The 21,211-nt window shown below is 37.2% G+C and overlaps 1 protein-coding gene and 1 long non-coding RNA gene across 8 annotated transcripts; one reads left to right on the forward strand and one right to left on the reverse strand.

Annotated features, from left to right (window-relative positions):
• Nucleotides 1-311: 311 nt before the first annotated feature.
• LOC306900750 lies at nt 312-4,209 on the forward strand. Its single transcript, XR_013787322.1, has 6 exons — nt 312-397; nt 514-849; nt 988-1,134; nt 1,269-1,300; nt 1,393-1,491; nt 1,610-4,209. It is a non-coding gene; the product is annotated as an uncharacterized lncRNA (long non-coding RNA).
• Nucleotides 4,210-6,235: 2,026 nt separating this feature from the next.
• msi1b (musashi RNA binding protein 1b) lies at nt 6,236-18,528 on the reverse strand. 7 transcript variants are annotated; one of them, XM_079468196.1, is made up of 14 exons: nt 18,250-18,528; nt 17,940-17,980; nt 17,079-17,160; nt 16,859-16,943; nt 12,576-12,617; nt 11,971-12,063; nt 10,085-10,133; nt 9,504-9,586; nt 9,297-9,414; nt 9,027-9,107; nt 8,360-8,416; nt 8,121-8,183; nt 7,837-7,988; nt 6,236-7,741 (listed from the first exon to the last, which is right to left on the reverse strand). In XM_079468196.1, exons 1-14 carry the CDS (start codon nt 18,306-18,308, stop codon nt 7,700-7,702), a joined length of 1,047 nt encoding a protein of 348 aa, XP_079324322.1. In that variant the 5' UTR covers nt 18,309-18,528; the 3' UTR covers nt 6,236-7,699. The 7 variants fall into 7 exon arrangements, with proteins under 7 accessions (XP_079324322.1, XP_079324324.1, XP_079324321.1 ...); XM_079468198.1 differs by having other exon boundaries at nt 6,239-7,741; nt 7,837-7,967; nt 18,250-18,410; XM_079468195.1 differs by having other exon boundaries at nt 6,239-7,759; nt 18,250-18,410.
• Between the last annotated feature and the right edge of the window lie 2,683 nt (nt 18,529-21,211).

Raw genomic sequence — 21,211 nt, forward strand, 5'->3', positions numbered from 1 at the left:
TTGGCAATATTCCCACGATTTCTGCACAGCACTACAGTGAGGAGAACAGCGAAGCTTAGAGGATGAGCGCTGCATTGCACCCACCAGTCCATCACTGATGCGCCGAATCGACGTAGGCTATTAAATCAAATGCATCGCGAAACCTATATGCTTCATTCATAAGATAAAGATCAAACCGATGTTATGCAATGTTCTGTCAAACACTAAATATTGCGAAAGCTGCAAGAAATGTTATGGTGGTTACAAAATAAATTGACTCAAGTGTTAACACAGAAAAGGAACTTGAAACAGGAAATTCAAAAGCACCTGCCACTGCTAACTTGTGAAACCATCCGTCTGTGCAGCTTAGATCAAATGAAAAGTGCCTTTGCTCTCCTCTTCATCACCTTTCTCATGGGTATGTATAGGTCTTTTTATGTGTTATTTTCAGGGATGGCCCATGTCAATATTGTTCGCATTGTTGGAATGTGATTAAACAAGATTATTTCTAATGAGAATTGTGTTTTTTATTAGGTCTTTTTGTCCCTGTAATGGGACTGTCTGTTCGGCAAACACCCTTGAAAATAGACGCAACTGAAGGCAAAAATGTGAGCATCAACTGTACCTTTGAAGCATATTCAGGATCGGACCGAATTATTGTTTCATTGTTAAAAAATAATTACAGCGTCAGCCAAAAAATATTTAATACTTCTACGCATCGAACATTATATAGTGGAAATCTGACAATCAACGCAATACTTCAATTGCCTTCAATACGTCCAGATGATAGTGGCATTTACTACTGCTGTGTATTGATAGATTTACCCATACTTGAACGTGTATACGGAAAGGGAACACATTTATATATTGGTGAGCTAAACATTTGTTCAATTTTTATCTGTTTAGAATTATGTAATGGCAAACCATTTTATTTTGCTCTTAAATTACTCTATCAAAATTGACTATTATTTTACGGTTTTCTAAAATCTCAAACTTTATAACTTGCAGTAAATAGTTCAACAATTGTGACAAGTCCACATTTGACCATTTCAAGTCCACTAAATCCCTCGAAGGACATGATATGGTCACTTTCAGGATTGGGAATTCTCTTTCTGATTGTCTGCATTGCCTTTGTCATTCACAAATATTACAAAGGTCAGTATAATTGTTTTAACTCTTATCCAGGAGTCAGTGTTTGAGTTGTTAAAATGTATTTCATTCAGGCAAGGAAAATTATTTTATTATAGTTCATTTTAGTGTAACTTTTTGTAACCTTTGCATGTTTTTAGGACACTACAGAGGAGGCCATGAAGAAGAAATAGTAAGTGGTCTTTATGTTTACTGTCTTTTTAGTTTATGTGAATTTTATCAGTTGTATAGTAGTTTTCAAAATACGTATTTTTCTCCCATTAGGCTACAATTGGATCACAGCATTCAGTCACGACTGAAAATTTGGTGTATGCTGCAGTAAATGTTTCAGAAAATCGAGAGGGCATAAAATCAGAAAAAGAGGTATGAAAAATGCTTAAAATTAAGTTGATTGTTGCTTGTTACCTCAGTATAGCAAGCATACAGTTATATAATGTTTGTGCATACTGTAGATGTAATATTTATATTATGACATGTTTAGAACTGTGCAGCTCTGGTACTCGCGACAGTGACCTGTACCGAAGAGTCAGTGACCTACTCCGAGGTCCGCATAAAGAGTAAATGAAACGATGAAGGGTGATTTTTCTAACCATCATTGGACTGAATTTAGTTCACTATAATCTATTTGAGAAACTGTTTGTTCTAATGCTTGTTACAGTTATATGAAGGTACAGTTATTTTTCTCCATTTTTTTAAATGAATATTGAGTTTAAAGTTTGGTTTAATTTGAATCTGTTTTAAGCAGAATTGTGTTCATGATGCAGCACAATTGAGTTTTTCTTTTCTCAACAGCGTAGGAGATTCACCCACTCAGTCAAGAAATGACAGATATGAAGAGTTAAAGAAACACTCTTTATAATAATAATAACCCTGTGCAGCAAAGTTAAATTCTTAGCAGCCACCGCAAGTGTCTTGCTTTATCATGTTTTTTTTACATCAGCTCTCTGTTTCACTGACAATAAACTGGTTTAGAGTTATTAAAACAGCTATAGCATGTTGGTGGCATTGCCCAATAAGTGTAGCATTTAATGTATTTATTGATAGTAATGCAAAAACATTATATAGGAAGCTGAGTAATAATCAAATTTTGTTTGACTAAACAGATATCATAAAAGATTGAAAACACAATTCAGTGATCATAAGTCAAGTCAAGTCAAGTCAGCTTTATTTATATAGCGCTTTTTACAATTTTCATTGTTACAAAGCAGCTGTACAAGAAAACATTGACTATAAGTAAAACATAAAAGGTTATGGAAGTCAAAACACAGGTCAAAAATCAGACACACAATAAATTCCTATATGCAGTGTTAATTAAATAAGATTATCAAATTCTAGCAGCCCCCCCGGCCAGGCAAAGAGTGCAATACAGTATGCAAACGGTGGCGAGGAACCCAAAACTCCATTGGAGGAGAAAAAAAACCTCAGAGGGAAACCAGGCCTAACCAGGGGATTCCAGTTCCCCTCTGGCAAAAACTGCTGCCTCTGCACAAGCTCGACAGTGCGCGCACAACAAGGCAAAATAAAAAAAGTTAGATTTAAAATTATCATTAATAATCTAATAGCGACTGAAGTTTTGTAGAGTCGCCATGTCCTTTGTCCAGCATTTGTCAGGTCTGGGAATGGATTGCGCCCTGCCCGCTCCGGTAACCTTGGACTGCATCCTGCCCGCTCTGGTAACCTTGGAACAATGAGACAAGACTGGCTGAGAGTAGAGTACTGTTCTGCACTCTTTGATGCAACAAATGCATCAGTTGTTATTGGAAGTGTCCCTTGAAATATATATATTATGATAGTGTAGTGTATGCAAGATTAAAAAGATGCGTCTTTAGTCTAGATTTAAACTGACAGAGTGTGTCTGCCTCCCGGACAGTGCAGGGAAGACTGTTCCAAAGTTTAGGCGCTAGATAGGAAAAGGATCTTGATTTTGAAATTCTAGGTAATCATAAAGCCCAGAGTATTTGACATGCCGCTAAAAGCTCACCTTAGTTTCATTTTATTTTAATTTACATGTGTGAACTGATGTTCAGATTTAGTTGTGTGGGTGATTTTGTTGCTCTCAGAGAGAATCAATGACATACTTTGTGCAAGTCTTTTATGCGGTAAAGCCAAAGGTGAATAAAAAGAACCTACAAAATTACAGTCACATCATACTTTATAAGTCATAAATAATTTCTCAGGTGTCATTGATAAATAATTTATTCAGTAAATTTATAAAAATTCGGTAAATAAAATTGGCAAATGTAGTGTCAGGGACAAATGCGTAAGGAGGTAACAATTCACATTTTAAATAATCTTCCACACATACAGTCACAGAATCATACAGTTCACTTTCCAGAATAGAGATACATATTTTTACTGCACTTGCACTGTAAAAATTATTCTACAATTATACAGACCTACAACGTGTGCATATCATAAAAACCTCTCAGAACAACAAAGAGACATAAAATATTAAGAAAGGAGCCAAATAAGTTAAAGAGAATTACACCAAGATCTTATCTTGTCAAACTAAGAACTGATTTTAGATCATCTGGGTGTCAGTTAATTTTCTGAGTATAGGTGGTGTGGGATGCAATAACATAAAAAGTTCTCATACCTCTGACCACAGCTGCTGTAGCTGCTGCTGTGGCCGCCACCATTGGGTTATGTGCTTTTAGAGGAATGGCTACAAAAACATTCACATGCAAACAGAAGTAACAAACAGGAAAGAAGAGATGTTCGTGAGCACCAACTATTTTATTTTGACCACATCATCACACAGGGTAAAATAGGATGGCCTGATTAAGTGTGGTACTGCTTGACTATCTTGCAAGATTTCCTGCTGTGTTATTGAGATGTATTGCTAAAACACACAGCATTCATTCACAGCATCTTTATTAGTAATCTGATGTCATATCACATACTGTTGGGATGCTTGTAAGACTCTAGTGCACAGTTTTAGACAGTCATCCTGAGATTTACAAAATGGAGTAAAATAAGTCTGTGTGTATTTTTGAAAATGTGTTTGTGTAGAATTGGATTTAAAAGTGTACTTTTCTTTTTTTCACACACAGATTAAATCCAAATTTTTAGTTTTCATTTATAAATTTGTATATTCTTTATTTTGAAAACTTGATATATTAATCACAAATTCAAAGATAAGTAAAGGCATTCACAAAGTGAACTTTTTACTCTTAACAGCAGAGGACAGTATATTCCACCCTAACTTTGAATTTATTTGGATTTACACTTTATTCTTACCTGTAACGGGCTGTTAAGAGACCCAGCATTCCAATCCCAAATATGTAAACGTCCATCCCATAACCTCTGTAGAGTTGGCACTCCATATAAATAAATTGTCAGAATAACCATACCATCCCCCAAAATGCCCCAAAATTCTTCTTGTTATATCTCGGGAAGGAAAGTAGTTACAGAGTTTGTTTTAATGGCACAAAAGGCCTCAAATCGAGCACAAATGAATGGCGCAAATTGGGGTGGAGAGTGATGTCACATAGCCAAACAAATAATGTTTAATATATTGATAACGTTCATTTGTGCAGCACAAATCAGCACAAACACAGTACAAACGAATTGCATAGTTTTGGTGACAGTTTATTTATATGGGGACCCAACTTAACAGAGGTCATTCTCTGTTGTTAGATTTTCATTTATTAATATAACAGAAGTCTATATCCAAATGGGGAACAACACAAGTACATTTTAATAAAGGCCAACAACATTACAACATTGAAAATTTATAGTATAAGCAGCAATACACCTGCTAAAACAAACAAAAATACAGAAGAGAGAAGTTTTGTTTGTTTGTTTTATGCACTTCTCACTATCTTGTTGTTGATCTTGTGGAAAGACATTTCACAGTCTTCCTCCACTGCAACTTGATTCTCAAAGGTCAAAGGTATAAACAATTACAAAACAAGTGGCATTTCTTTAAAACAAACAAAACAGCCTATTTTAAGTTAAACTAAATTTAGCATAGCATCTACAATATAAAGAATAAAAAGGACATAATACATTTAGACACTTGCTTGTGTAATGGCCAAAGTAAATGTGTGAAGTTGAACTACTTAACACCTGTGTGAACTTTGAGTAACTGAAAGGATGGACTAAAAGAAATGTTGTAAAATTATATGCATAAACAAACAAATACTAATGGTACCACAGGAGGTATAAAGAAACGTTATCGTCTGTGGGTGTCGAAGTATGTGATGCAGATGTGAAGCTTGTTTCTTCTGGCTCATGTAAACACCTGCCTCTGCTAATGTGTAAGAAAGACAATCTGTGCTGTTTAGTTCCAATAAAAAGTCACTTTGCTCTTTCTATAATCATGGTACACAATAGTGGCTATTTGTCCTAGTCTGAATTATGGAATAACAAACAAGTTGTATTAGTAATGTAATATAATGCTCTTATTAGTCTAATGAGAACTGTGTTTTTATTAATCAGGTTTTTTAGCCTGTATTGGGACTGTCTGTTTTGCAAACACCTGAGAATGTGTCATGATTCCGCTATCATGTCATGTTTATTCTTGGTCTTGCAGCGGAGTCATGGCATAGCCTTAGGTTTTGTGTGAGAAAGACATGGCTGTGTTTAGATTTTGACTTGCCATGTGCTTTCTCGTGTCCCGTCGGTGTTCCCCGCCCTTTTGTCTCGTTAGCCTTCCCATTAGTGTTTCATTACCTGCCCCTTAGTAATTATCCTGTGTTTGTTCCCCTTTAAAACATCCTTGTGTTCATTGTCCTGTGCTCGTTCGTTGTACTTGTTACCCCGTCCTAGAAGCCTTGTCCTGACAGATACGTGTAAGTATATTTAGTCTTTGTGAGTGGTCGTTCTAGTCTTTTATAGTTGAGTTCTTGTTTAGATTTTCAGTTTATCGTGTTTGTTATTGTGAACTGTTTTGTTACCCCCTCGTGGGTTTTTGTTTTCTGTTATTATTAAAGTCCGTTTGTTAACCCCTTCATCCCCGCTGCCTGCAATTGGGTTCTTCCACCACGCCTTCCGTGACAAGAATGTACACACAACTGAAGGGTTAAATGTGAGCATTGAAGCGGATTCAAGATCAGAGCGATTCCAAAATGGAGTAAAATAAGCAATAAACAACATACAAAAAGATGAGGCAAAATGAACTTTTAATTGACAAAACAGATAAGCTTTGCTATATTTATTGAGTCCCATTTTATTACAGAAGCAGATTCACCCAGACAGAAGTTTTTTTTTTGCATTTGACATTTATCAGTGTGCTATGCATGCAGATGTCAATGTATGTGCATGTGTTCAGAATTGTATTTTATAAAATGTTATTAATCGTGAATGAGAAGTAAAGCCAAACATGAATAAAACAAACGTTCCTTTTATTTTTTTCAGAAAGGGTTTTCAAAAAGATCTCAAACAAGAAACATTAATACTTTCAGTTTTAACAGGCATTCTCTTTACTTCATAAAAACATATTGTTATATTAGTGTTGCTATATACCAGTTGTGAATCTTCAGTTAATTGAAGTATACTTATAATCCAATCATAACAAGACTTGAAAACCTCAAAAAGAGGTAAATGAAATTGTGCTTGGACATGGTCAAAACAAAGTTGCGGGGAAAGGGGGTACAATTCACATTTTAGGTAAACTTACTGAAAATAATACGTTACGCCAGGACCACAAACATTCACATTTCACACTCATTCAATAGTAGCATCATTTACATTGCCTTCTTTCAAAATACACTGAAAGAAACAAGTTCAAGTTCTTAAAATCATGAAATAACTTTTAGGACAGAAAGATTTTCTTGTGTCTGTGTTCTTGGGTGTAAAACAGTCATTCATCACATCGAAATACGGATCTCAAAAAGACAGTATGTACAATATCTTACACAAACAAGGTTGAAACTAAGTCTGAGAAAGATGTCCTCATTGTAATTCGTTCTATTTTCATGATCAAATTATTAAATCCAGTTTGTAGAACTAACAAAATATACATTTTGATATCTCATCATACTATATACTTCTGCAGAAAATGTACCTAATGATTTATGTCATTTAAATACACTACAAAAATCCACATAGATGTGACACATTATTGCTCTTGCAGCACACCAAAGATTTTTCTACCATTACAAACCTACAACACGTGTACAGTACAGTGTCATCACAAAAACAGACAAAGGCTCAAAACAAAACAGAAACAAAATATCCAGAAAAGCCAAACAAATTAAAATGACACTAAAATGTTATCTTGTTAAACAGAGAACTCATCAACTGTATTTACAGGTTTAGCTCTATATAAGAGGAACAGGGAGTTAGTCTACACCCTGATATGACAGTAATTCACAAAACAGGAAGTATGTCACATCACATTAATAATGTTGCAGTCGCCATCACATGAATATGTGCCTGGCTTAATGCTGATCCATCCAATTCAAAACCATTTAAAAATGTTTTAAAAAATAGAAATAGAACCCTGCGGCACGTGCAGTGCATCCATTATTATTTTTGATTGATATCAATCGCCATACTTAAAAAAACCTTCCTTAAGATTTCGGGAAGACATACGAATAACAATCATTATTGTACCTCATACATTTTAGTGGTAGCCATTAGTGAATGCCGTAGCAATCAGAGGGCCCTGTAGAGAAAAACATGTCTTTAACAGAAAGTTTTGATGAAAACGTTTTCTTAATAAAAAAAACCTTAAAACTTTTATTGAATTGTTTGACTCACCCCTAGGCTGTGACTGAATCCAGTGCTGGGAGCAGGACTGGCAGCGCTGATGTAGCTCCCCACTGACTCCTGACTGGCCGTTCCATACAAATCTGCCATCGGCCCGGGACTGCTGGTACCCAGAAATCCAGCTGTGCGAGAAGGATTGGAGCCTAGAATATAAATAACCATGTGGTTTTGATATTTCGATAAATATATATAGCATAGCTAAAGAGCTATGAGCACATTTAGGTATCCTGAGCAAAGGTCGTGTGTGGGATGCAGAAAAAATAACATTCTTGTACCTCTGACCACAGCTGCTGCTGCGGCCGCCGCCGCCATGGGATTGTACGCTGTCAGCGGTATGGCTGTAAAGCAGGTGGAGGTGCAAAGAGAAGAAACAAACAGGAAAGAACCAATGCTTATGAGCAAAGACTATTTTGTTCATGTTCACATGCACATTCACATCTTTTTTGGTAGTGCTATATCCCATGAAGTTGGAATGTGATGGCCAGCTGCTTGTAAAGCACATTGAATAACTAACCTGTGAGCTCAGGGGGGTGGGGTGAAGTCAGAAGGGGGGTCCTCTCTAAGTGGAATTCTAGAATAGAGATAAACACAAAAAGCTTTTAAACATACACACATTGACAAGCACTACAGGGTAAGAGCCACTTGCCACTAAACAAGATGCAAGCAGGCAGGCATTAAATGCACACAGAAAGTCTGAAACCAAAGACAGCCCCCCCACTGAGATTTAAAGGCAGCTATGTAAGATGTGTGTGTTTAAGTGTTTATCTGTTTGAGTGAATTAAATGGAGTGGTTAAAAAACATATTTGATAGGGGTTTTGTCACAAACAAAATTTATATTTTTTACCAGTGGTCACCATCCATGATAGTTTCAAATTCAGATACATTTTCAACTCCCCAAAACATTTCCACATTCGACCCAACAATGGATTGAAACAAGCATAGATTAATTCGTGACCCAATGAATGGTAAAAAGTGTACAAAATGTTCAGTGTATGTTGCCTAATGCTGGCTGTTACTAACATGCAATTATATCATTTTAACTCAAATGTGAAATTTAATTTCTGGCTAGAAAAGCTCAACATCGGATGTTATTCCTGTGTGTTTGCAAACCTATGTGTTACCTATGTGTGCAAAGATCTAGAGAGACACCTAACATAACAAGCTTCACATTGAGCCTTACCAGGGAACTGATATGTGTATCCTGGTGTAAGACTAGCGTAGCTGCGACTGGCGTATGTAGCAGCCTGGAACCCTGGATAACCTGAGAAACATATAATACAGATTAGATTAAATGTCAATTTGGATAGTAGGAGGACAGTTATACAGGCCTATTCAAACTGCGCGTTTCACCCTGAACACTAGAGGGCAGTAGACTCCACACTAACTTTGAGTTACTTGGATTAACACTTTATTATTTTCTGTAATGGGATGTTAGGAAACACAATCTTACCCAGCATTCCAATCCCAAGCATAAAGGCGTCCATCCCATAAGGCACCACACGTGCACGACCCCTAGAGGTGCCTGTGGGTGACATCACTTCCTTGGGCTGGGCCTTCTTACATTCCACCTTTTAATAGAGGGAAGGTTTATCAGTCAGTATTGAAAAAAGCTAATGAACTAATAAAAACAAAATAGAGTTTCAGAACAGTAACTCACCATCTTGTTGTTGATCTCGTGGAAATGGATTTCACAGACCTTCTCCACCACATCTTCATTTTCAAAGGTCACAAATCCAAAACCTGAAGAAGAGAAAGATGCCATTTTCATGTGTCTACTCTAGATTTTCTTTTAACAAACACTTGCTTCTCTCAGTATCCGGTCTGTCTCTGCAGGGTTGAAATCCATGCAAGCTGTCATAATCGATGTGCTGTTGAACCCTTGCGGGGGGATGGAAGAACGCTTAAGGAGGTTTTAGTCTAAACCCTGATTAACTAACACACTAATTATTCAATCTCTCTCCTCACCTAACGCTTATCCTATAGAGCTCAGGGTGAAGGGCCATGGAGAGGAGACATATTGTAGCAGGTTAAAGAAGGAGAATCAGAAAAGCGGCCAGAATAACTGCAGTTGAATCACCCAGTCATCAATTTTTGATAAATGTTCAACGGCGGCACCCATTCACTTCTATTGTATGAACACAAAACCAATGCAAGTGAATGGGTAGCGCCGTTGCTTGGTTACCATCATTTTTCAAAATATCTTTATTTAATGAAAGAGAATGATTGACTGAAACTTACCTCTGTGCCTGTTGGTTGTTTTGTCAAACATAAGCATTGCATCATCCACCTGTTAGCAGAGAAGGAAATTAAGAATTTATCTTAAAATATAAAAACATTCAAATGCAAAGTGGCTTGAAAAACCAGAGAGACACATGAAGTGCTTTGGTCAAACCCTTCACAAAAATATAGTCACCACATTTTTTACTGTCAATGAATAGCAGACCTCAATGAATATGAATTAATATTATTTTAATATTAAGCCCCGATAAAGACTGCACAGAGTTCACTAAATAGACACTCACAACACACGTCATTTTTTCACCTTCAAAATAAAAATTATGTCATCATTTACTATTGTCATTTTAAAACAGTGTGATGTTCCTTCTTCTGCAAGACACAAAAAATGTTGGTAACCAAAAACTGTTGGTCCCCATTAATCCAATGCAGGTCAATAGGGATCAACAATTTTCTGTTACCAACATTTTTCAAAATATCATTTGTCTTTGGCAGAAAAAAGAAAGGTGATTTTTAAATGAAGATTTGTAAATTTAGGTGCTGTGCTTTGTGTTATTTTAAAACGGGACTGGTGGGAAGGGCATATAGAAAGACATTTTTTTATGGTGTTATGTCACAACCAACTTGTTTTACAACAATCTCTTTATAGGATAAATCCATATTTTGTTCTTTCTTCCTAGTAGAGATAAGCTGTACATTTTGAAAGCATCCAGTAAATTTAGTCGAGTTTAAAGTGTACACAAACAAATACGACAACTTTAGGCATGTCTAAAAGCTCCAAAACTGAAATTCTGACTTCATGAGATATTTAAAGGGAAGATCAGTTATTGACCCTTTTGATTTCTGCTAGATGTATAGAGTGAAATTTTGTATTTGTCTTGTGTGTGTGAATGTGCGTCACAGCGAGTACACTGACAGACATCTCTAAACAGCTTAAACCTTAAGGTCAGAGGTGAAGGTCAAGCTTAGAGGGTTTTGTGTGAGAAAGAAATCTTCTCAGTACAGAATATGAAACATAAGCAGACAGTCTGACCAATCGATACTTTCTATCAGTAGATACACTCACAGCAACACAATAGTTATGAAAAAGTTAATCCACCCCAACACTATATAGTTCCAGTCTCATTCTATCTGTTTCTCTCTCTTCATCGCTCTCTCTCTATTTTTCACTCCATCTCTTGTCCAAACCAGGCCAACACACAAAGTGACCAGTGAGGCAAACTAATCTGCAACTTCCCCGGGTGGCTGAAACTTTCATCTCTCTCTCTCTCTCTCCCTCTCTCTCTCTGCATTCCACACTCAAGTATGGCTCAAGAATGCTGAAATCTTTTTTTATCCCAAGTTTTGCATCCAAATCACTCACAAACTAAAATTGTGATGCTCACATTTGAGACATATTAGCATTGTATTTCATCCGTACATCACTTTTCAGGGACCTATTGTTGTATTACTTCAGTTATGAACATTCAACACCCCCCCACAAACACGCAGCCTCTGCTTCTTTTTCTCTCCTACACACACACACACCCCAAACACAAAACCCTTTGCCCGCTAAATTACTTGGGGACAATAGATGGGCAGGGTCACCGTGGTAACCGGCTAGGAGGGGGGCCGAGGGCAGGAGCAGCTGTTCCATCAGATTAATTCAAATTCAAGTAATCTCCCCCACCTTCCCCTCCAAACAAAACTCACCCCTCCAAACTCTCAAACTCTACCCCAACTCTTTCTGTAAGCATATACGCACTTATCCTGCTTCCTCTTTCACACTTCTGTACAAAACAGGCTCCAATTTCACTCTGTACACCTGCTAAATTATTTTTTTCTCTCTCTCAAACATTATTTTTACTATACCATCCTATAATTCCATCAGTTTTTAAAAGCCTGCTTACCTTTCCGAACTGATCAAAGTACTGTTTCACATCTTCAATAGTTGTGTTCACCGACAGGCCTCCAACAAATATTTTCTTTGTTCGAGTCACCAACTGAAAAGCGAGACAGGGGGATCAGGTGACAAAAATAAGTTAAAATAATTGAAGCTGGATATTCAGTTTTTTTCACCTTATATCATTGAAAATGGAGTAGCGCAATTGTACCTGTGTGAATTATGTTGTGACTAAAAGCATCTAAAATAAATATCACCGTTTGACTAGATTTTACAAAATCGTTCCCTTAGTATTTTCTCATTTCGTTTCTCGAAGTCTCACCCTGGGAAGCTTTTAAAGGAGTATTGAAGGAGTTCCCGTTTATTTAGGGTTCTTATTGGACGGGTTTTCTTAATTATTTAGTCATTTTTTAAAATTAGATCTTTGTTTTCAAATGAAAGAAATTCAAATGTTGGCACAGTTATATTTTTTTAAAGTAATATCAGACATTAAAGCATACCACCTTGAGATAAAAATATTTTTAAGATCAATAGAAACTTTAATTGGTGCTGTATATACAAAAAAGTCCATCAAACAGGTTAAGGTGGCTTATATTTGTTTCGTACACTTACCTTAGGCTGGGCCCGTCGCGGGAAGGCGACTTTTGGGTCAATCTAGAGGAGAGGTTGAGAGGAAAAGCTCTAGTTTAGAAACTTTAAAGAAAGAGGAACATTGACAGCAACACACCGCAGGCTGTACATGAGAACATCAGTGAGAGGTTCCCTGAAGGAACCTTGAAGCTCTGCTCACATCCTCTGAGCTCTGGTTTCAGTTGGTGTCTGCCTTAGCGTCTTATAAACGCTAACCGCACGCTGTGTTTGTCTGAACGATGGTACATTCACAAAGAAAGCTTAGAAAAAGAGTGTTGAGTAATGCCCAAAACAGCGACACACACACAGAATAGAGAAATGGGGGTTGAAAGTTTCCAGGTTTCCAGGAGAGACAAGTGGAATGGAAGACTTTTTGACTTGACAGAGGAGGCTGTCAGAGCCACCTGTGACCGTGTGTACAGGACAAAAGAAGGGTTGGCTTTCCCATAAACATCACTAAGTGACAGAAAAAACACTCAGAAACACCACAACCATGTTTCGTTTGGAGGAAGAACGGCTGGAAAACGAGAAAGCGCAGAAGGTTCAAGCAGAAGAGCATCCTTGACCCACACACTCTTTTGACAGTCAAACACAAATATTTTGTTTGTTTGTTTTTGCATGTATTTCTTTCTATTTTTTATCATTAGTTCTTCCTTTTGATTCTTTCTTTCCTGTTTGTTTACTTTGGCTTTGGGGTTTTTTAATGGACTGTTATCAATACAACATAGATGATATTCAGCTCCTTAAAAAAATGTAAGTGTACTGTTATTTAGTAAATAAGAAGCTAAAATATACATTTGTGTAATCTGAGAGAGTATGAACAGAAAATCAAACCGGCACCAGTAGACATACTAGATTACAGATCCTCAAAACCTCTATATTAGTCATTACATTTCTATCATACATTTCTAGTCAAACTATTTACCAAACACTAGTCTACGTCATGCTGTACTGAGGTTAAAATCTAGAAGACAGTAAAGTAGGCAGTACAGCTCTAGCAGCAATAAATGATTAGTCTGTCCGAGAGAGGGTTTGAGAAGGGCTACGCTAAAGAGCTAGCACCTCTGAGATAAACTACAGCAGTTTACCAGAGTCGCCCCATTATCAAAACTCAGACTAGGAGTAATAGAGTTTCATTGTAAAGTCTAGAGAGTAAAATAAAGAGGCTAACATAATCTGAACAGAGATCTTATGCAGAGGCTACGGTTTAGGTCTATAGTTTCTAGACTACACTGATAGTCACCTCGGGTCCACAACATTGCTGAGGCGCCACCACTCCTGTGCACGATCAAAAACAAACAAACAGACACACACACACACACACACAAACACAAACAAACAAAATCAACATACAGCCACTGACGCACATGACAGGAAAGCTGAGGATAAAATGTGTGGTCACACAAAACACATTTTTGTTTATTTGGGATAAACAGGTGAGGAGACATTGAAATGTAATGGAAGCTGGTGATGTTTCTTTAAGATATTTGATCATTTGTGGACTCTTGAATTTTTACTCTAAATGCCCTGAATGTTAAATACTTGGTTACATTTATCGCATCTACTTAGTTTACTTGTATAACACATTCAGTTAAGAGACACTGTTATTTCCCTAGTACATTTCAAATATGTTTATTTCATATGACGTAGGGTTAAAGGGACAAAGGGACCCAAAAATACAAATTATGTCATTATTTACTCACCCTCGAGTTGTTACAAATGTGTATACATTTCTTTGTTCTGGTGAACACAGAGAAATATATTTAGGACGATGTTTGTAAGCAAACAGTTCTTGGCCACCATTGACTAACATACTGTAGTCGGAAACATGACAATAGTAGTCAAACGTGCCCCAGAACTGTTTGCTTTCTGTCATTCTTCAAAATATCTTCTTTTGTGCAAAAAATGGATCAAACTATTTTTACCTACACTGTAAAACATCCAGTAAAAAACGAAACTGTTGAAATAATACGGTCTTTTGACTGTAAAAAAATTGAAATTTTCCGGTAGCTGTGGCACTAGAAATAAACAGTAAAATAGTTTTTCTTGTAAATTGTGGTCTTTTTCTGTTATTTAAATTTTGTTACTTTAATTCTTCGTGTATTTTTTTCATTATACAGGAAAAATTACAGTTGTTTTTTTAAGTGTATGGTAGTCAATGGTGGCCAAGAATTGGTTGGTAATAAGCATTCTTGCAAATTTCTTTCTCTGTGTTCATCAGAACAAAGACATTTATATAGATTTGGAACAACTCAAGGTGAGTAAATGAAGACAGAATTTTAGGGCGAACTGTCCGTTTAAAATGGATTAACACATTGCTTGAAACTTACTTAAAGTACGTTATTTAGAGAGCTTCATGTGCACAAAATGCATTTTTTATATTAAGCCAAACTGTGTTTTGATGTCACTATTAATCCGATATAATTAATAATATTATTCTTCAAATGCAAGATATTTAAAGTATACTTTACTTTGTAACTGAACAGACTTTAAAAAGTACAAAAGTACATCAAGATGTAAATGTATTTGCAGCATGAAATGTATTTCAAATAGATTTTATTATAAATATTTTCCACAAGGGTTGATTTTAAGAAATTCATGACAGTCAAACATAGTGAACTTTTGTTTGTTCATTCAGTACTTTGGGTACCAGAGCTGAATGTTTGTATTTGTGGCATCCACAGTGAGGGTGTGTTTCAAAGCTTGTCAATATTTCTGTGGCTCTAAAAATAACTGTTCGCTTTACGTACAGTACAAAAATGTGTTTTTCTCCTCTGATTAATATTAAATACATTCTAAACGCACTCACAAACTATACACAGAGTGGAATACATGTAAACATTTGTCCTTAAGTGGCAAAACTATTTCTAGTCGATGGACTTAACAAATCAGGTCAATCCTTCGGGATCACTCGCTGGAACCATGAATGCAACGTGTATCAATCATATACAAACAAACACATGCATACAACGCTCGCACTGTCCGCCTGAACCTTCCACAAGCCCGTTATTTAAACATCTTGATTTTTACGTGTTTCTCCTAACATTTCCGTTTTTCCTCCCTGGCCTCCCCTCCTCCACGGACGCTGAGCTTGTTAAGCTAATCTCCAGTTTAAAGTCGGCCCAGGCGAGCAGCCATAAGGCACCTTCACAGGGGCGCAGTCATAGCGGTACAGCAGGACAAAGACCTTCATGTTCCCCTGGCTCTCTCTCAGGGGGGAGGCACTTAGAAAACAGCACAGCAGCCGGGCTGTGGAAGACGGGACTTCGCTTTACACGTAATGTAGGTTTTAGTTAAGTCAGTTCTGCTTTTCCAGTCGTGTCAGCTTGAGGAAACTGTTTGTGTAAGTCCCAGGTGACTGGGTCCTACAATGACTCGATTTTGTCTAAACAGCTGATCGTGGGTCTTTCCAAACAAATGAGGTACAGGAACAGTTTCGCAGCAGTGTGCCTTGCTCTACCTGTTGCCATAGCGCAGGGCTGTTTTTCACTCAAACTTTCAAAGGAGAGAGAGATACAGGGATAAGAGAGAGAGAGAGAGAGAGAGAGAGAGAGAGAGAGAGATGAGAAAGTTTTTTTTCTTCTCCTTCAGGCCTTCACCCCTCCCTCCCCACTGACCCCCTGGGGGGTGACTCCACCATCACCATGGTAACCAACTGGCACCATTGTCCCAGGACCCGCCTGCTCTGAAAACTGACAAAAAGACTCTCGCGAATAGATGCACCGTAACACCCGAAACCATTCTGCAAAGTTTCCTATTTTTGTGGGAGTTAAACTGTAACCGACAGTTTTGATGAATATTGGACATCTGATAGTGTCAATGAGAGAAAATCTAAATTCTAGTCTAATGTGTTGTGAGCACTCTTGAGACGAGGCACCACAAAAGCTTTCCAGCAACTCACAGCATACCCTGTCCGGGTCCCCTAGTTACCATAGTGATTGATACAGAATAGGAATGCTTCCCTGACAACCTCATTGAGAAAAGAGGAGGCTGAGATTCAAAGTTTCTCTCTTTCTTTCTCTCTCTCTCTCGCGCTTTCTCCGTGTCCTCCTAAACTGTCCGACAAAAAACGCGAACCGAACAGGCATGAAACCTCACATTCATACACAGCATCTGTGGCATCAATACAAGATTAGCACCATATCAATTGGGCTTCACTATCGAACAGCTTGCATTTTAAACATTAAATAAACTAATAAAGCATCCCTTTTGTCTGACTGACACAACACAGGAGACGGTTAACACTTGATGAAGTTAAAACTCACAGTTTTCGAGTCTAGCTCGTGCCTGGTCTGGGCCAGAACTTTGTCCACCCCAGCTTGGTCCATAAACGTGACAAATCCGAACCCCCTAGGCAAAGAGTAGATTGAAATTACAACACCTCCACCCATTTTGCGTATACTGACAATACAGCCATTAATAAGCCATTGTGGAGCCCTTTGTATGTTTGCTGTGGCTTCCCGGTCAGGTTGGTCGTTCCCTTACCTTGAGCGCTTTGTAACTGGATCCCTCATCACCATGCTCTCCTTCACCTCACCAAACTTACAGAAGTAGTCTTTCAAACCCTCTGAGAAAGGAAGACAGCGATCATTACTAAATTCTATTCGACATTAAGAGGGGTGTAAAACTAGAGATTATTGCTTGGTGACACCAACACTGAATGGATGACATCAACAATAAGTGGATGACATCAACAAAAGAGATGGTCTCATATCATCTGACGTCAAATATAAAGAGTGAGATCATCACTTTGTGGAACAGAAATAACCTTTTCTGTACATTTGGTTTATGGAATAAAAATAAATATTATGTTGTCTATAAAGAGCCAGTATTTAAATACACACATCTTACATCTTGATACCTAAAAAAATACATATTAAGTGTTCAAATATCTTAACAAAACTAAATAAAAATGTGCATTTATAAAATGATCACACTACCTGGCAGAATCAGATGACAGAAAGGCTATTAAGAGGTATTTTCTCTGAACAATACCTTGGCGTAATTCAAAACAACAATGTGCCCTACATACTAAGCACAGCCTACAGCATGACAGCAGTTGGTGAAACTTTGTTCCATTCAGCTCAGCTAAACCTGTTGAATTGCCTTTGTATAAAAGGATCAAGCCAAATTACAGAGCAACCAACATGGACTTTTCCTCTATCTGACTACTTTTGGGGGGCTTTTAAGAAGACAGAACCAATATTTGATTGGTTTGATACAAGAATATGTGTATGAATGAAACGAATGAGTTCAGACCCTTTGATCAATTTAAGCTTTCATTTTAATAGGAACTTAATAAGACACACAGTGACATTTGGAGATACTTTTGTAACTGTAACTCACCTTGCGTGGTTTGCCAACTCAGACCACCGATGAACATTTTGCTGTTTGAAAACAAGACAAACGAGCGATCAACAAGTGCGTTTGCATATAAATAAGAACGACTGAATGGACATTGAATAGCGCCATCGGGATCTTTAGACATTCAGATAACGACAGTGATTCTATCTGAATGGATCTAAGGTGCGATGCGCTGCGCTGCGCACCGACGAACGCGCTTTCCTTCTTTGTTGAGTTACTTTACAAATCATCACGTTATAAAGCTCGTAAAAGTTTTGAGATGGAAGGAAGAGAGAATAGATGTTTTTTTTACCAAGGGTCGTGCGGAGAGTCCGAGGAGGACAGGTTACTCTGGCTGCCTTCCGACTCCATTGCGCGGCTGTGTGTCCCGTCCGAGTATGGTGCGAGAAAGGAGGCAGAAAGTGTGGAGAGGGGGATTGGCGTGGGGTGAGTTAGAGTTAGAGCTCAAAGCCCAAAGACTCCACCTCTCTCTTGGTCCTAACACAGGGCCCCTCGAGAACTGACCGGGAGTCAGTGGATTGCCCTCCTCCGTAGCATGACGACCAGATCGTCAGTGATTTATTGTTCTTTCCTAGTTTTAATCGCACCTGACGGGTTACTATACTATATTACAGCAATTTTACAAACAGAGATAGTCCTACAAGCAATGTGCTTGATGGACATTATGAAGAATCAGAATAAGAAAGTCCTTTATTGCCAATAGTGTTACTGAAGTGTCATGCAAATAAGCAAGCAAGACATGAAATAATAAAATTAATATTTTATATAAAATATAAAAACATAATTATAATAAATATATAAAAAAGTAGCTGACAGCTTAGTTCAAGGTCAATGTATGAAAAGAAAAAGAAAGATTATATGGGCTATGCAGGAAAGATATTAAACATTTTACAGATGCCTTTTAATGCAAACAATCATGCCCTTATAGAAATGGTAAACACCTTAAGAACTCTGATATTCTTCTATTCCCATTGATTTGGACACAATAAATACACACTGTGAATATACATATTTACCTTTAGATGTGCTTTGTGTTTACACATGTGTAGATTGACCATAACATTGTTTAAAATCAAAGTGTTTCCTTAAGACAACACATGCCCATCTTTTCATTTGTCCCATTCTTCTGTTGGTTATAGTGAGAAACATATCAACACCGACTCGTGTGCGATATGAGCAGCTGGCATTAAGGGAACACCAAAATCAATACAGATTTATCTGCTTGTGTAGCCTAATTTGACATGTATGAGAGGTGGTAAAAAGGCCACTGCACATTGCCGAGTGGCCCTCTACAACTGGCCAGATCTTCTGGAGATTTATATGTCATAATAGGATTGTGGGTAAGCGGTGCTGGGCCGCCTGAATTTATGCGCCTGATTTGTCTGCTCCACTCATGCTGCTACTTCTATCTAATTCACACACTCGGGACCCGCAATAGACAAATGTAATCAGAGGGAAATGTAAACATATGGCGGTAACATTCCGAATTTAAGATCATAATCCTTACTGCTTACCTATAGGTCTTTAGCTGGTCCTATAATATGATTGGATCACTTCGGTATGTACACATATCTATAAGTGTCTGTCTCATATTTACTCATGTATTACACTTATGAGTATCTTATAAGCGGAGTGATAAACGGACATACATTAAATGTGTAGTACACACAATTTCCTTTCAACAGTTACTCACTTTTATGTTGTTCTCCTATAATCTGTAGTCTGTTGTTAAAAAAGAAAACAGTTGCTGACAGCTTCCCTACCATTCACTTTCAATGCAAAAACAGTAGAGAAAAGTTTGTAGACCAACATGAAATGTAATAAATGATGGTAAAAACATTTTTAATGAGAAATGCCTTTCAATTGTAACAATCATATAAAACAATCAGTTATAAAAAATATTCAGATTGTTGTTCCATCTCCATTGATTTGGATAACACATTAATAAAACAATGTATTGAGGTTTTCCCAGCTCTTAAAGTTTATCTGGGGCTTTAGTCAGCATGTTCACTGCTTATTGGCTGAGTCTTAAGTATTTAATTAGTGCCAGCTATGGCTAATCTCTCCCTGTCCCTGCTTCAGCACACATCTACACATCCTAACATGTGACCCCATCACTGATCACTGCAGGATTACTCAACCTCCTATGCTTAGCCACATTCTAGTGTACAGGAGGAACATGCAGTGCACTGCAGCCCTGAACACTATTAAGCTTAAGAACACACAGTGTACACTCCTCTATCTCATATTTATAATCTAGTTGGGCATATTTATGCACACAATAAAATCATGATCATTCTATAAGATAATAATGTATAACGTCAATACTGACAGAGGTGATGGTGGTTTGTATTGACTAAACTTTACAATCGATTGTACTTTTGTAATTTCTAGAAAAGCTGAAATTGAATATATCTATGTAGTGGTAAACAAATGTGGGATATAAAGTCAATTGTTGTTTAATTAGTTTTTCTTTGTGGACAAATAATTATAAAATTTGATTAAATATGTATAAATGGTCTCTGCCCTGTCTCTTTTCCACTTGGCACCATAATAAACTAAGGACTGAAGTCCTTAAATTGCCCAAAAATATGATTCATCTCTTTACCACTAGATGGCAGAGTTTACGGTAAGTGATTTTGCATCAGTAGCTGCTGTGTATAAAATGCATGCTTTGCAATATTGTATGGGCCAAAAGCGAACAAGATAAACAATATTTTCAGTGGCAACAACAAAAACAAACCTTATGTGGCCCGAACGTAACTAACAGTAGAATCAATAACTGTCAAGTAGTTTTAATGTAATTTAACGCAATTAATGTACAATTAACTATTAATATCAATGAAATCGTACGTCCGATGAAACCTTCTATTTATGCAAGTAATGCTAGCTACAAAAAGCTATAAAAAAAAAAGCTATCATTGCTTGAACTAAACAATGTTCACATTACAGTGGACAGATGGACTTTCAACAAGTCAGACACACAGTGAAATGAAATCTGTCTGGAATCAGCGACACAGATTGTTGAGCACATTGGAGAAGATTCATAGGATGAAGTGAGGGAAAGCAACCTGCATCATCACAGTAAGTGTTTATTACAGATGTCAATTGGATTTTTCATTATATGGTTTCTGGCATTAATGGGAGTACTAGAAGAATAATCGGTATAATAACTTTCTGCCTGGAATACAGTAACTAGCTTGATTGTCCAAAATAAATGACTATACATTTTCATCATTTATATCATTATTCAT

Source organism: Barbatula barbatula (assembly GCF_947034865.1).
Source record: "Barbatula barbatula genome assembly, chromosome: 11".
Classification (NCBI taxonomy): Eukaryota; Metazoa; Chordata; class Actinopteri; order Cypriniformes; family Nemacheilidae; genus Barbatula; species Barbatula barbatula.

Bases quoted from the DNA above. Each gene is read 5' to 3' on its own strand.
- msi1b (XM_079468195.1), bottom strand. From the start codon at position 18,308: ATGGAGTCGGAAGGCAGCCAGAGTAACCTGTCCTCCTCGGACTCTCCG. The intron at 8,417-9,026 runs GTAAGGCTCAAT...TCTCTATTCTAG, and splicing joins ATACACATATCAGTTCCCTG to AATTCCACTTAGAGAGGACC. The intron at 8,184-8,359 runs GTTAGTTATTCA...CCTGCTTTACAG, and splicing joins CCACCCCCCTGAGCTCACAG to CCATACCGCTGACAGCGTAC.